This window comes from Larus michahellis, chromosome 2, assembly GCF_964199755.1.
Source record: "Larus michahellis chromosome 2, bLarMic1.1, whole genome shotgun sequence".
NCBI classification, from domain to species: domain Eukaryota; kingdom Metazoa; phylum Chordata; class Aves; order Charadriiformes; family Laridae; genus Larus; species Larus michahellis.
Genome location: NC_133897.1, coordinates 26,744,117 through 26,758,281, shown reverse-complemented (window position 1 = coordinate 26,758,281; position 14,165 = coordinate 26,744,117). Strand labels below are relative to the sequence as shown.

The 14,165-nt window shown below is 39.7% G+C and overlaps 1 protein-coding gene across 2 annotated transcripts in view; it reads left to right on the top strand.

The window, feature by feature from the left end:
- The window catches only part of CDK6 (cyclin dependent kinase 6), a 127,446-nt gene that overhangs the window by 25,195 nt on the left and 88,086 nt on the right, over nucleotides 1-14,165 (top strand). For both annotated transcript variants that reach the window (XM_074574678.1, XM_074574679.1), the window contains exon 3: nucleotides 6,378-6,513. In XM_074574678.1, coding sequence (XP_074430779.1) covers nucleotides 6,378-6,513 — 136 coding nt within the window. The remainder of the gene's footprint in view (nucleotides 1-6,377; nucleotides 6,514-14,165) is intronic.

The following is a 14,165-nucleotide window of genomic DNA, read 5'->3' as shown; positions in this document are numbered from 1 at the left end:
GCGAGGGCTAAAAAAGACTGCACGCTGCTATAAACAGAGAGGTGCAGAGAACGTCTTGTCAGGCGTATTTTCCCTTGAAGTAAAACCCTTTAACAACTGCATCTTTTAGTGACTTGGGTGGCACGCTGAGTAAATGTACTTGGCCTTTTCATCTTTGGGGCACAACTCTTGGCTTCTGCTGAAAATGAGAATTAGCTTTGGTGGTTTCATCGGAGCAGACATTTGTCTGCATCACAAAACCATTCAGTCTGGCACCGGGGCTGGTCGTTGCTCGAGTGGGGCCCAGCGCAGGAGAGCAGGGGTGTTGCAGGTCAGGGCTGCAGTCGGTACTGAGCGTTGAAAGCTTGCCCAGTCAGCCCACACTATCGGACTTTAGCCAGTGCTATTTACTTCGCTTTCAAGAGCATCTATTTCTCTCTGTCAGTTTCTCTGTCTCTCTTCCTCACACACGCTTAAAGAACAAAAACATCTTTTATACAGCTAAGCATTTTAAATAATTTTTCCAAGTCAGAAAGGGAGAGAGACTGGAAAAAATTACAGCACAAAGCTCAGCTTGCAGATGAACGATTGCCTTGTCATCCTAATATCCCCCTTCCTTCCCTGAAACCTCACTGGTGAGTGGGCTATAAGCAAGAATATTGGCCAAGCTCTGCTGGAGTAGGTCTCCAGGACAGGACTTTTCCGCTGCCTTGCGTTCATCATGCGATTGCTTCTTCGCGGTAGCTCTTTCTGCTCTGTGTGCAGCAGATAATGAGTGAGTGACTGCAGAGTTGAAAACATCTATCTGCATAACATCTGCCTGTCCCAGATAAATTCATTTATTTTATCTGATGTTATGTTCTGCCCTTTTCTGCTATTTGCCTGAAAGAAGTTTCTTCTGAAGACAAGAAGAGATCCTGCTACTCTTTCCTGCGAAGCGAAGCGGGAAAAACGTTCACAAACTCCAAGAAACCAGTAGAAACGTAGAGAATAAGGATTTGAGACGTAAAGTTGCCATGAGCAGTGTAGAGATACCCAAGCTTTTTTTAACGTATTGAGTTTGACTCTAGGCATCTGACTGCTGCTGGATGGAGCTCACGGTGGGCTAGTTTACGGTGCTGCAGGCAGCGCTGTGCTGTCACACTGTACGTGCCCAGTACCGAGGTGGGTCAATTGAGCGTGGTCCAAGTGTCTCTGCATTATGTTGCAGTCTGCTGTGGCATACCCTCAGTATTGGTGGACATTGGTGCAGCTGCATCTGGCGGGACAAGCACATTGGGAAGCTCCTGAAGACTGCGTACACTTTTGAAAATGGAACTTAGGTCTTGCATTACTACGTGGTTTTACAAATGTTATCCCAGGAAAATGCACTTAAAATATGAGATACTTAAATTTAGCAGCCTGTTCATCTGCATGTGCTCTTTTTTAATCTAAAAGTACTTCACTAAATCTCCTTGGAGCGAGAAAAATCTATGTCTGAAAGACTAGCTTTCAGAGGCGTGGAGAAGTAGGTGATTGCTGATTAAGATGAGACAAAGCAGCGTGTCCTGAACAAAGGGAAAGAGCTCTGACATACGTTTCAGAGTGTGAAGCTCTATTTCCTGTTTTGCTACGTGGGACATGGTTCTCGTAACGCACATGTTCCACTCCACTTGCCCAGCTATTGTCTTCTTCATCTGAAATACGACCCCTTTGTTACAATACATTGGGTATATGTGATTTCAAGTAGAGACTGGTTTCTGTTAGCAGAGTCTTTTTCCTCTTCAAAAGCAAGGAGAAGGTAGCTAATATTAAAAGTATGGAGAAAACCATTTTTTTCAAGGAGTACGTAGTTTAAGAAATTGGGGGAAATGAAGGGCTTGCTGCTGAGTGGCTTCAAGAGAACAGAAGAGTCTAAGGCTGCTGCTGAAATTTGGACTCAAAGGATGCCTGACGGTTGTTCTTCAATGCCTTTTGGTAAGAGAGGCTGAAAATTTCTCTGCCCTTGAAAACTACAGACTCACAGGATTAACCTGAGCCAAAGTCAGTGAAAGCAGAAGCTATTCAGGCTCCCCTCCCCCCCCCCCCATATTTGTCAATAAACCTCAGTCATGACCTGTAATAGTCTTGGTATCCTAATCTTGTGGTGTTTGTGTAAACACTGTCAGTCACACATAAATTCTGTGCTGGTTTTCTGTCATGTGGATAAATACCTTTCAGAGTTAGGTTGGGACCACCAAACTCTTTCCATCTGAGTCCTTGTCCAGACTTACGAAACCTTAAAACTGTAGCATATTGCTGTGCCGCTACTTACCACACCACAGTCTTCCTGAACATTTCTCCTACTCATAAATCAATGGCGCCGGTTCTCTTCTTCTGTCATGCATAAGCTAGGAAGTAACTCTTCCTAGGAAGACACTGTTTCCAAGAAAATTAAAGTAAATCCGTGTTACTGAAAAACTTTGGAGGGCCAGGACTGTGTTTTTGTTCAGTGCTGTGAGTGACCAGCAGAGTAAAGGGATATGTGTTCATGTTGGATTAGTCCTACTGCAACAAAAATAACAATAAGCCATTCGATGCATTGGCAGCAAAGATCTAATTGTTTGGTCTTCCCTATGACTATGATCTGGCTAATTTTCCAGATGTACTTACTCATCTGTTTGACAGTGGCCAAGAGAACTGATGTCCTACAGTTTTTCAGGTCTTAAAGTCAGATCTGGTTTTCGGTATTTCTTGCAGGTGGCTTGTGCTGATGGGTTTGATCTCCATCGCTGCTATCTCTGTTTGCTCAGGAAAAAAATGTTTATTTTGCTTGAAAGTCAATAACTTTATAGCAATTCTCAGAGCATCTCAAAAGCAAAAGTTAAGAACTTTCTAGTTAATACCAGTCAGTAGATGCAATGGTTTTCAAAGGAATTGACATAACTGTGCTTTTTCTTATAAAAGCATTAAGCATTCAGGCTTTACATTGTAAAATGAAGATGAACTGAGGTTGCATTTGTCAGATTACAAGTTGTAAGAAGCTTTGGAGACTTCAGGAGGCATCATCTAGTTTTCAAAGAAAACCAAAGTATTTTTGTAGGAAGGCAGGTATTCTGCTAGTTTATAGTAAGATCCAGTAGGCACTAAACACATAAACTAAAGCGGAGGCACAGATTTGTATCGGATACGGTTTTTTTACTTTAGTACAATTAACTTGGAAAAATGTCTGCATTAAAACACAGGTACTCCGTAAGTGTTCAACAGTGTTCCGGTTCAGATCGACACATCAGGCGGTGTATGACTCCCAGCCAAACATCTTGTTAAATACTTGCAGGATTTCCCATAGCGGATCTTACTTTAATCAAATAATTCAAACGTTTCTTTTCCAAGTACAATAGAAGGGCAGGGCTTGTGTTTACAAAGTATTCAGTATGGAAATCCTGTATTAATTGAGGTACGTTTACCTCACTTACGACAGTGTCCACATAGTAACTCTTTAAATAAAAGGCCTTTTGCTGTTGCCTGTTCTGTGCAAAGCCAACCCCTCACGTACAGAAAATCATGAGGAAATAGCTTGAGAGTTGTGCACTGTAGACAGCAGAGATGTTCCTCACTAAAGACGACAACTCTATGGCTGATTTTCTCGCAGTGGATGTAAAAGAATATAATTTATAAAAAGTAGTTTTATCCCTATGGGAACTACTAAATAAAGAGGCTGTGTCTTTCTCAATCCATTTCCAGAATGATTAGCACAGGCAATGCCAGACGTTGTCGTCTTGTAATATCGCGGGTGCATATAAGCTGTGCTTTAAATTATTATCTTTCTGAGGCAGTGGCTGTATTTTCTGTGAGTAAACACAATGTACTTCACACTGCCTGGTGCAGGATCTGGAGTTTTTATTATTAACAGTAAAGCATTTAGAGTTTCACATAAAGGGTGTATAAAAAGGAAAGATAATATTATTACACAGCGATAATATTATTACTCAGTAATAGGTGACTAGAATTGCACTCCTCCGAGTTCCTTATTTTGCTGTGCCATAATCAAAATAAGCCACATACAGAAGAATTAAAGGGAGAATCAGCATTTCCCTCCACAGTGAGTTCAAAATTACATGTTGCTTCTATATTCTATACAGTGAAATCTTTTTTCCTTTTTTTCTTGAATTATAATTCTGCTATGGTTGAAAAGATAATTTTGCCAGTGTATTAAATACCTGGCAAAAAAAGGTGTTTTAGAACATTTTTAGGTAAATGTAGGTCAACACAAAGGAATCATACAGTTGGAAATATTTTCCAGTGTTTATGTTCAGATGTTCAGACCTGTCTGGCTCCTCTCTATTTGCATGTGTTGGGGTTACAGGCAGTCCGGCTACATTCCACATTGATTTATATAAATATATTGCAGATTATTAACCTCCAGCCAAATACCAGCGAGTTTTACTTTTCAGGAAGGTTTGTGACTTTTCACAAAACTGATTTACTCTGTACGGGACATCTATCTTCCATGTACATCTCATTAAGGGAACCATAAAGGTCTTTAAGAGAAATGTGCCAAGACATTTGCTGTTAAAGTCACTATAATAATTTACATAGCTACATAATTACACAGTTACCATAATAATTTAATTAATATTTGTTCATGTGATGATTACAGATTAAGTACAGATTAGTCTTCTAGTAGAGGCAGGGTGACAGTCTCTCCATAATCTCTAACTACGGTTCCCAAATTATTACTCACTGAAAAGCTTCTTTAAGCTAAAAGGAATGTGCATGCATCCATTTTTAAAACATGGTGGGTAATAAACAATTTTTAAGTGTCTGACCAAAGATTATTTAGGGAAGTGGGACCACGGCCTTAACATGTTAAATCTATATCATCTCAAGTGAAACACACCCCTCTTTTAAACCTGGATTACAGTCTTCACAGATAGTTGTGCCAATTCTTATCTTCCCTTCTCTTGTGAAATACTTTGAGATTTAAGGTAAGAAGTGAAAACTTGCTACAAAGTGTTTTCCTAGTCTGTTTGTCAGATGTCCTCTTTGAAAAGCAGTGACCCACAAGGCTTTGTGCGTGATCTGTTGTCTACGGGTCCTGCATATAAATCCTTTAGTCCCAGGACAAAGAACAAAACTATTGCTTGATAACGTTGTCAGAAATCCTGCACTTTGCACAAAGTAAGGAAGCAGTTATTCTAAGTAAGAGGATGAAAGATACATGTAATACAACAACATAACTGCTATGATGTTGACGAAAATAAGCAGTAGTATCAACGCTGCTTTGGTTTGTTATCGATGATAGGTTCTTCAGTTTAACTCTATAGACTTTTTTCTCAATAACTGTATTCATACATTTTTTTAAATCTACTGTCACCTAATAAAAGTAACAATTGATTTTGTGCCTCGCTTCAGAGGGCAAGGCAGTCTGATCTCTACAATTTAAAACTAAATGAATAAACACGTTAGTAAAGTACGTAAGCGGGGAGCAGCATCCTTCCTTCCATCTGTAAGATGGTTTTCTGTTGTGATTTTGCAGAAGTGCGACTTGAGGAAACAGCGAAAGTCACTGGTCTGAGTATAGGGGTGAAGCATAGAGGATGGGTGGAAATTTGTGAAAAGGATAAAACGATGATTAAAGCTGGTATGGTAGATGAAGTGGAGAAGATGAGAGAAATCCTAATTAAAAAGAGAAAACAATAGAAACTAGAGTAATCGGATTGGAATGTGACATTATGAAGAGCTTTGCAAATTACTTTGAATTTGATGTTGTGCAACAAGGTGAAATGATAAAGAAATTTCAGTAAAAGAATGACAGAAGGCGATGAGAGAAGAAAGCTTTCTTAATAGTGGTGTCTTGTGGACAAAGCTTTTTTCCAGACTGCATCCCAACTCTCAAGGTATTCCTTGCGTCCAGGAACTTGCAAGACTAATCAACAAAAAAATTCTGTTTCTGCCAAAGGACATTTAATTATAAAGCCGTGTAACGGTGAACGTGGGAGTTATGTGGGAAGAAACTGAAGGTGCATGCAAACACCTTGTATATTTTTTCACAAGAATGTTTCTTGCAATTTTTTTTAAATGCCTGTAAGTGTTACAGCATAGAATGTGGATAAATATCAAGTAATTTTCTGTATTAACTCTAGTTGCTCTGTCCAAACAATATTTTTTTCTTGTAATTATTTCGCTTTGAACAGATGATGAATTCTTAATACTTAATCCTGTTTCAGAATCCACACATGAGAGAGAGATATGATATTATTGTCGTATCAGTAGTTATCTGATGAATCAGGAGCTCAACGATCGTTCTACCAGTGGAAAGCTCTTTTTTCCATTCTGTGTACTGTAAGAAATTTAAATAGACATGTATGAGCTGCAAGGTGCGTCTGTCTGTACTGATCTCTGTATACTTACCTCCTCTTTTCTTTTCCTCCTCTCAGATTGTTTGATGTGTGCACCGTGTCACGAACAGACAGAGAGACCAAGTTAACATTAGTGTTTGAACACGTGGATCAAGACTTGACTACTTACTTGGATAAAGTTCCAGAGCCTGGAGTGCCTACTGAAACTATAAAGGTATTTAAGAAAAAAGATTTTGGATATTATTTCAGAAAATATTAGATAAGAAGGGCAAAGAGATAAATCACAAAGACACACTGTGTCTTTGTGACAAAGACAAAATTCCATAGGATTTTATTATATCAAAATTGAGTAATGCCCAGCCTGGGACATGAATTGTAGCACAAAGATCTGTATTCGCTAAGAGATGTGATCACTTCGTGGAAATGTTGCACTTGGTTGGGTTCGGGTTTTTTTTTTCTCTTTTAGATTTATAAATCCCTTGAATGTCTACTGTTTTACCAAAAGTAGTATTCCAAATCATTAAGAATGATTGCAGCTGTAGGCAGATGATTCCATTATTGTTTAGTCAAGGCCTACTTGAACCTTCCCTAGAAGGTGTCTGGTAGAGCGCTGGGTATTGTTAGAATGGATAAAATAAATCCTGTGCGCCTATCCCCTTCCCTTTGCCTTTTGTTTCCCCAAGAGACTCTTTTTGTTTCCTATCCCTCTTGCCAGAAAGGTTTCTATACATTCCAAGAGCAGGAAATGTTCACCATGGACCTGAGCTCTACAGAGGATGGGCTCAAGGAAGTGGGTTGCTATGACCCGTTGTTGTAGAAGCTGGGAAGGCTCTCAGTAACTGGAAGGATGATTGTGAAGTTTTCCCATCAGATTATCTCATATTTGGCATCTGTAAGGGAGGACCTCTTCCCAGGATAGGAGGTGCTTGCATTATTGGTACTAAAATATGTATACCAACTCCTCTTCTCTCCTGGGAATTTCACAGCAAAGCGCTACATAGAGGAACGTAGCTTCAAATGTTTGACAAAATGTTTACGCCTGGGAAGAGAAGCAGAGGGATTCATGTTCCTACATTTTGACTCTGTCTGTTTAACATTTCTTTTGATTTTTCTTTTTTCACGAGGAGAAATAATTTATGCTTTCAGAGACGGATTATCTTGCGTTTGTATAAGTACTTTCTGGAAGTATGTTGTGTCATCTTAGTCTGGCAAAAGTCCTGAGGGAGGAAAAGAAAACATGAAACCTATCTGAAATTTAGTTGTTTTAATATTTTTTTTGTTAACAGCTTCAAACTTAGGAGTTGTTTGATCTTTCAGTATAAAATTAGACATGAAACTGATAAAGATCTCTTAACTCGTATCAAAGTCATAAATGTATAACATCAGTCAGTTCCAGCAACCATGTTTTTTAACTAACTTTAGTGGATAAAATAACATTTTTTAAAAAATGGGTACAGCTTTGATTCAGTCCCAGCAGAAGACTGGAATGTACCTCTTGCATTTGAAGGACTCTTTTATGATAATGCTTTTAGGGTTCTACTTCCTTCTAGGGCTTTGAAGCTACCTAAGGGAACTGTATTTCAACGTAACTAACATTGTGAAAATAACATACAAAGTAGCTGACACGTTATCTAACTAAATATATTGAAAGGGATGGGAACTCAATGACCGAGCCTCTGAAATCTCAGGGCGAAATATCTTTCAAGCCATGATTCATTTAAAGCTAACAGAAGAGGTGAGCATTGGACTAAAACACTTGTGATTTTCTAAAAGCCTGTTCTAAATTTGCACTACTAGACTGTAATGCCTATGTGTGAACATAGATTTCATGGAGGTTATATACTAGTGAAGGGAATTGTTGGGTTTACTTTTGATAAGCACTATTCTGCATACATGGTTTACTAGTTCAACCCAGCTGATATATCTGATAATTTGGCACAATAAAAGAGAAAAAGGAGGAGCAGTTCTGGTCTTTTATGTAGAGTTCAAGTTCCACTGCAGCGAGTGTAAAATTCAGCTTGTGCTACATACTGCTCTTTTTGAATGAGTGAAGAAAAATGTAAAATTGCCGTTTACTTGGTCGTCGCTGTTGATTTCAGCATTTGCACAGTAGCTGATGTGTTATTTCTTGAATTCTGTTTGGCATGGGAAAAAAGAGAAATTCTGTTAACTTAAGTTGCACTCTGTTGCTTCACTATTTGTGTGAAAACACCCAGTTTGTGGAGGTACTTTTGCTGATGGTCAGGGCTGATCACATGAGGAAGAGTCTCAAGGCTTATTCCTAATGCATGCCGATACCTTTCTATTGATACAGTCTTTATGGATATTCCTGGAAGAAACTGAAGTGAAGCATAGTTCCCCTGGCTGCAGGGAAATATTGCCATTTTGCAGCAACCGAGCATTTAACCCAGAGCACATACATACATCGTTAAATGACTAATCTGACTTTTTATAGTTTGGCTTTTGAGGTTAATACGGATTTGTACTTCATTTATTTTCCAGAATTGCAGACAATTTGTGTAGAGTATTTCCCCTCACCACTAGCACAGCACAAAACAACTGCCAGTATTGTAAGACCATCTGTTAAAGTTCTGCCTGTGTCAGCAACACAGAGGTGCCAAATAAGCCGAGCAAGCTCTGGATAGCTTGAAGTTGAGGGATCTAATATACCTCTTTGGCACCATGGTGTAAACTCAACAGTTGTTAGTGGAACCTGAATGACATAAAATTACTATGAGAGAAGTATCAGCCCCAAAAGATCTTTTCCGTGTGAATTAGCTGCCATCATTACATGCCATTTTGGGGAGGGAGACTCAGCTTTTGCTGGTCTGGGGTATGATGGGGTTTTTAGTTACCAACTGTCAAGGAATATAAGGGACACCAGTACCATTTTAAGAATTTCCTTTATGTTTAGCAGAGTATAGCAGTTCAGAGAAACTATCCGTGCTGATCATTGAAACACAACTAAAGGTTTTGTCTCAGTGCTGCTCAGCAATGCCTTTTTAATGTCTAAAGCCCTGCAGCAGGAGTCACCCCAGTGGGCAGTTTAGGAACATATCCACAGGTGCCCATAAAACGACAGAAGAGAGGCAGCTTCCCTTTGAGGCATTGCCTGGTAGCGGGAATACTTATCCAGGATGTAGGGCAGACACGCTCACTTCCACTCCCTCTCGCCGGGAGCATGAATGCCGGAGTCCATTTCTGTGGCTATAGCTCTGGCTGCTGAGTTCTAGATTATTCTGGACAGAGGTATTTTAAATCTTTTCTGCTGAAGGACTTCCATTATTTTTTAACGGAGTATACTTTGGCCTAGAGGGATGGAGAACATGACTCCAAATACTTGCGGACACGGCATTCACCTTTGAAAGAGTACTATGTTCAAGCCCTTAATCTGATTAATATGTCTTTGGAACTACAGGATTATAGTCCAACTCACCCTTGCTGGCTTTCTCTGCCAGACCTGATTAATATATGTTCCCTACGGGATGAATCAGAACCAGCAATGACAACATCTTCCTTCTTTCCTCTCTACCCATCGGCTCCTCCCTTCTTTTCTTCCTGGGATACTCTTTAACTTTAGGGCAGTTTATGTGGAAATGGAAGGTATGAGTTCAGTTTGCTGAGGCCACTGCTGTTAGTCACGCACACGCCTTTGGTAATGTTAATGGCGTTAGCAGTTGAGCGTCCGAGAGACTTGGCCCATTAGGAACTGTGTTAGTTGACATAAGGGCGGTGGAAATGCGAATGACATGTCTCTGGCAGAAAGATTTTTTTTTAAAAAATAGTTAACAGGCCACTAAAGCATTTTGATGTGTTTGCCTTTGGGACTGAAGCATGTTTAAGCTGGGTGGTCACATTTTGATGTGATGCTTGTGAGGCTGGCATGGGTTTTTTGATCCTAAAGTATTTCGATATGGATCTGGTTGTTTTAACACTGATTAAATTACATTTTTAATATGGAAATTTTGTGCATGCAAGAAAGTTGATGTTTATTGATTTAAGCTATCGCAATGTATATCGCAATATTTGGCTTTAAATTAATATGTGCATATGATGGGTCATTATATAGAGCTGTTAATTAAGTGGTTTAGGAATGGCTCTTTGGAGCTCCCTCCAGTCATCTTCTTCTGCCGGGCCAAGGAGTCTGTAAGAATGAGGGGGGATAATAAATTGTTACTGATGTTCTTTAATTTTAGTAACGAACAAAATTAATTTTGTGAGGTAATGTCATGACAAGTAAACTTGTGGCTTCTTGCAGTAGTTTTCTTACACCTGAGGAGAACTTACCCTACCCAAGCTACACGGGCTGACTGGGCTGTGCCATTTTCAATCTGACAGTCGTCAGAAGAGGGAGAGGGACCAGAACAAAGGTCTCCGGTATAGCAGGTGCATACGTTATCTGTCAAGGGATGTTAGAAGAGCTGGGAATGTCCTTCTACCCAGGTCTGTGATCTGTGAATCTTCATGGTATTCCTCCCAGCCTGCAACAGGGCAGTGAAATCACAGAGAGAACAGGGTTTAAGGTATATCCTTTCCTCTGTTTTTTCCTGATTCCTTACTCAAGGGAATGGCTTCTGTGGATATTATTCTGTATCTCCTATGCATAGGAAGCCTAGATCTCTGTCTGATTCAGGGATCCAAATTTTGCTATTTAGATGCCTAAGATTTAGAAAGCACAGCAGTGAACCTGATTTCCTTTCGGGGATTTATCTGATAGTAGCCCATAAATTGATTTTTAAAATATTACCCCCAGTCCTAGAATAAATGTTGCTGTTGCATCCCTGTGCATTTCCTGTAACTTACATTACCTGCTATCAAGCCAGGCAGACCAGTCACATCTTTGCAAGACTCTTGGAAAATTAATATGAAGATGTTGCTTCTCAGAAAGCAAACCAGTGTTCAGTGTTGTGAGGTGAGTCATCAGCCATCTGCCACAGTTGTACCTACTCAGTCGATCACGTATGAGATGTGGAGCAGATGTCACACAATCATGCAGTTCTGAAAACAACACAAGATATTCCAGGAAAACAGATTCACCAGTACTGAGAGTCTTCAGAATGTGGCCGCATTTAACGACATCAAAGTTAAAAGTCACTAAAAAAAGAACCTACTCAAATTAATAAGAAAGATGCTGAGAGAAGAGCTGTTACTAACTTGTTCCTGTCAGTACTTTTGTGGTAAAGAAAAAAGCAAAACTTAGTGAGGAATTTAGAGTCCACAAATAAAGGATCAAATCCCCAATTGATACTAAGAGGTGTAAATCCATTAGCTTCAGTGAAATGATGCCCATTTACAGCTGCTAAGGATCTCATTCTTTGTGGAGTATCTTGCAATAAATTTTGTTCTGAATCCGTATTATGAATTAAAGAAGGGTTGCCACTATAAATAAGTGAAAAACAAAAGGACTGAACTGATATATTATTGTGGGATAAATCTTTTCTTTTTTTCTCTGTTATCCTACTCCCAGGGGCTTGGCCTGCTGCGCGCAAGGGTAGCAGGAGAGAGAACAGGTGCCCTGCACAAGTGGGGGAGGAACTAAACCTTAAAAAGAGGATATTCTCCAAAAGGTGTTGTTTCCCTCTGTTGCAGGTGCTGTGATTTCTTTCCCCTACTGTGCTGCATGTAGAGACACAGCCACATGTCCTTTGGTGCAGTGGTGTGGGTAGTAATGTATGGTCTGACCAAGGGGCTAAGAGGAGTCTTGATTTGAATTAAGGGCCTGCTGAGCACAGGGTGCTACAAAATATAATGTTCTTTCTGTACAGTTATTTCTCTAGCTTGGGCCTTTTTGCAGTCAGTATACAGACACTGATTTTGTTATGGTGGCTTTAAATTTATCTCCAAATCCCTACCATTTCCAAATTCAAATGCAAACATTTTCAAACTGATGGCAACGTATAGTTGGGTTTTTTTGCAGTGCTGTAGCCCAGGACTGCCCAGGCCTCCATTGCTTGCAAACTGAGAGCTCATAAAAATGTGAAGCACTCCAATAATTTTAAATCACTGTGTCCTGACTAGGGTGATTTAAAATCATTGGAGCGCTTCACATTTTTTCAGTTGTTCCAGCTTGGAAAGCAGTCAAGCAACATTGTAGCATAATGCATGAAAGCAACCTGCCTGAAATAATAATTTTAGTCTTTCAAAACAATGACACTGAATTAGAAATGTCACTGTGAAAAGATGTCTATCAAGGACTCTCTAAATAGACATCTCAACCTACTTTTCTTTTACGGCCCGAACTCTCAAGGCAGCAGTCCAGTCCAGTAGGGCCCTAAGGGACACATCCTTTTTGAAGTCAGAAGGAAGCTATTGTTTTCAATAGATGGAGGGACAGAAATCATCTTTATTCAGAAAGTCAAAGGGTATTAAGAAACTGAAGAGATTCTGAATTGTGGGCAGGGATGGAGACTCAGCCTTTGGTAGAACAGAATTTATGATCAAGTCATTGCAAAATTGCAGTATTACAAACACTGGAAGTGAAATGTTGCTATCAGCTCATTTCATTTCTGTTAATTCTGCAGAGCTGGAACTTGATGCAATGCAAGAAAAAAGCTTATGGATCCTAATGCTCTGGGTTCCCTTGAGGCGCGCTCAGATTACTAGTGATGCTGTGGTTTTGCTATTGGAACATCAATGTGGTAGCAATTGCTATGTGCAATGCTTCGATGACACTGAAAGAAAGAAAGAAAGGGAGCACGTGGCAGGAAGAATGCTCAAGCAGGTGTAAAAGTGGGGCTAGACTGCCAGGCAGCATGTCAGAGACGGTGCCTTACTATTCGCAGTGAGCCAGTGGCAGCTCCTCAGAGCGGGGAGTATTTTCCAGATGCTTTCCTTTGTCTCATGGTGGTGGCGTATAGTCACAACTTGCTCTGCCAGTAAATCCTGCCTCAGTGATCAGCAGAAGCGTCACTCCTGTTTTCAGAATCTTTCTCTTCATCAAAGAAGAGATTTTGCAGTTAAAGCAATTAAGAGGAAGCTGTTGCAGCTCATGGTGCATGTAAAGCAGTGGCAGAACAATAGACTGAAATGTTTGGGTTTACCCATGATCTAAATTTTCCTTACAAGCCATATGTTACTTTTGACAAGTAATTTGAAGTCCGGACTGCAGCAGATGTGACATACAGAGGAGACGTTCAAAGAGGCATTCTTGATTTTTTGGGGGGCAGATAGGAATCATTTTCTTAATAGTAGTTTCTGCACTGGAAGGAAATCAGGCTCCTATGCCTCTGCATACCCACAAAGCTATTCTTCACCCTAAAACAAGCACACAGAGATGGGCAAGAGGAGAGAGAATGACACAAATTATGACAAGGTCGGTATTTGGGAAACCTGGCCAACATATTTTTTCTTGTTGAACTCCAGATTCTAAGGATTGAACTTAGCTGATCTGGGACAAGAAGCACTGCAGCAGGATACCTTTCCCATCTCAGCCAACTCAAGTTATTGCAGCTTAGATTCTCTCTACTAGAATATCCACAAAATGTCCATATTTATTCACAGCAAATATAAAGCTGTAGTGTAAAATAATTCCAATACTCTGTATTAAATACTCTGTATTATTGTATTAATACTCTGTGCTGTATGCACTGCTTTTATGCCGGTGAATAGGCAGGTTATTGTATTCCACAGTAAAAATTAACTTGAAGTGTGTTACTTTAGTGGCACGCTGATTTAATCAAGATATGTTATGTTTGCTTCTTTTCCTCTGTAACAGATGTATTTAGCTTATGCCAGAGAACAGAGGTCCATACAAATGGCTAGGGATGTAATTTTTTGTGGTGCATGTTTTCATACATAGAACTTAAAATTAGCTTTAAGAATTTTTAAGGTATTTTTATATATAGGCACATAAACACACACACATAT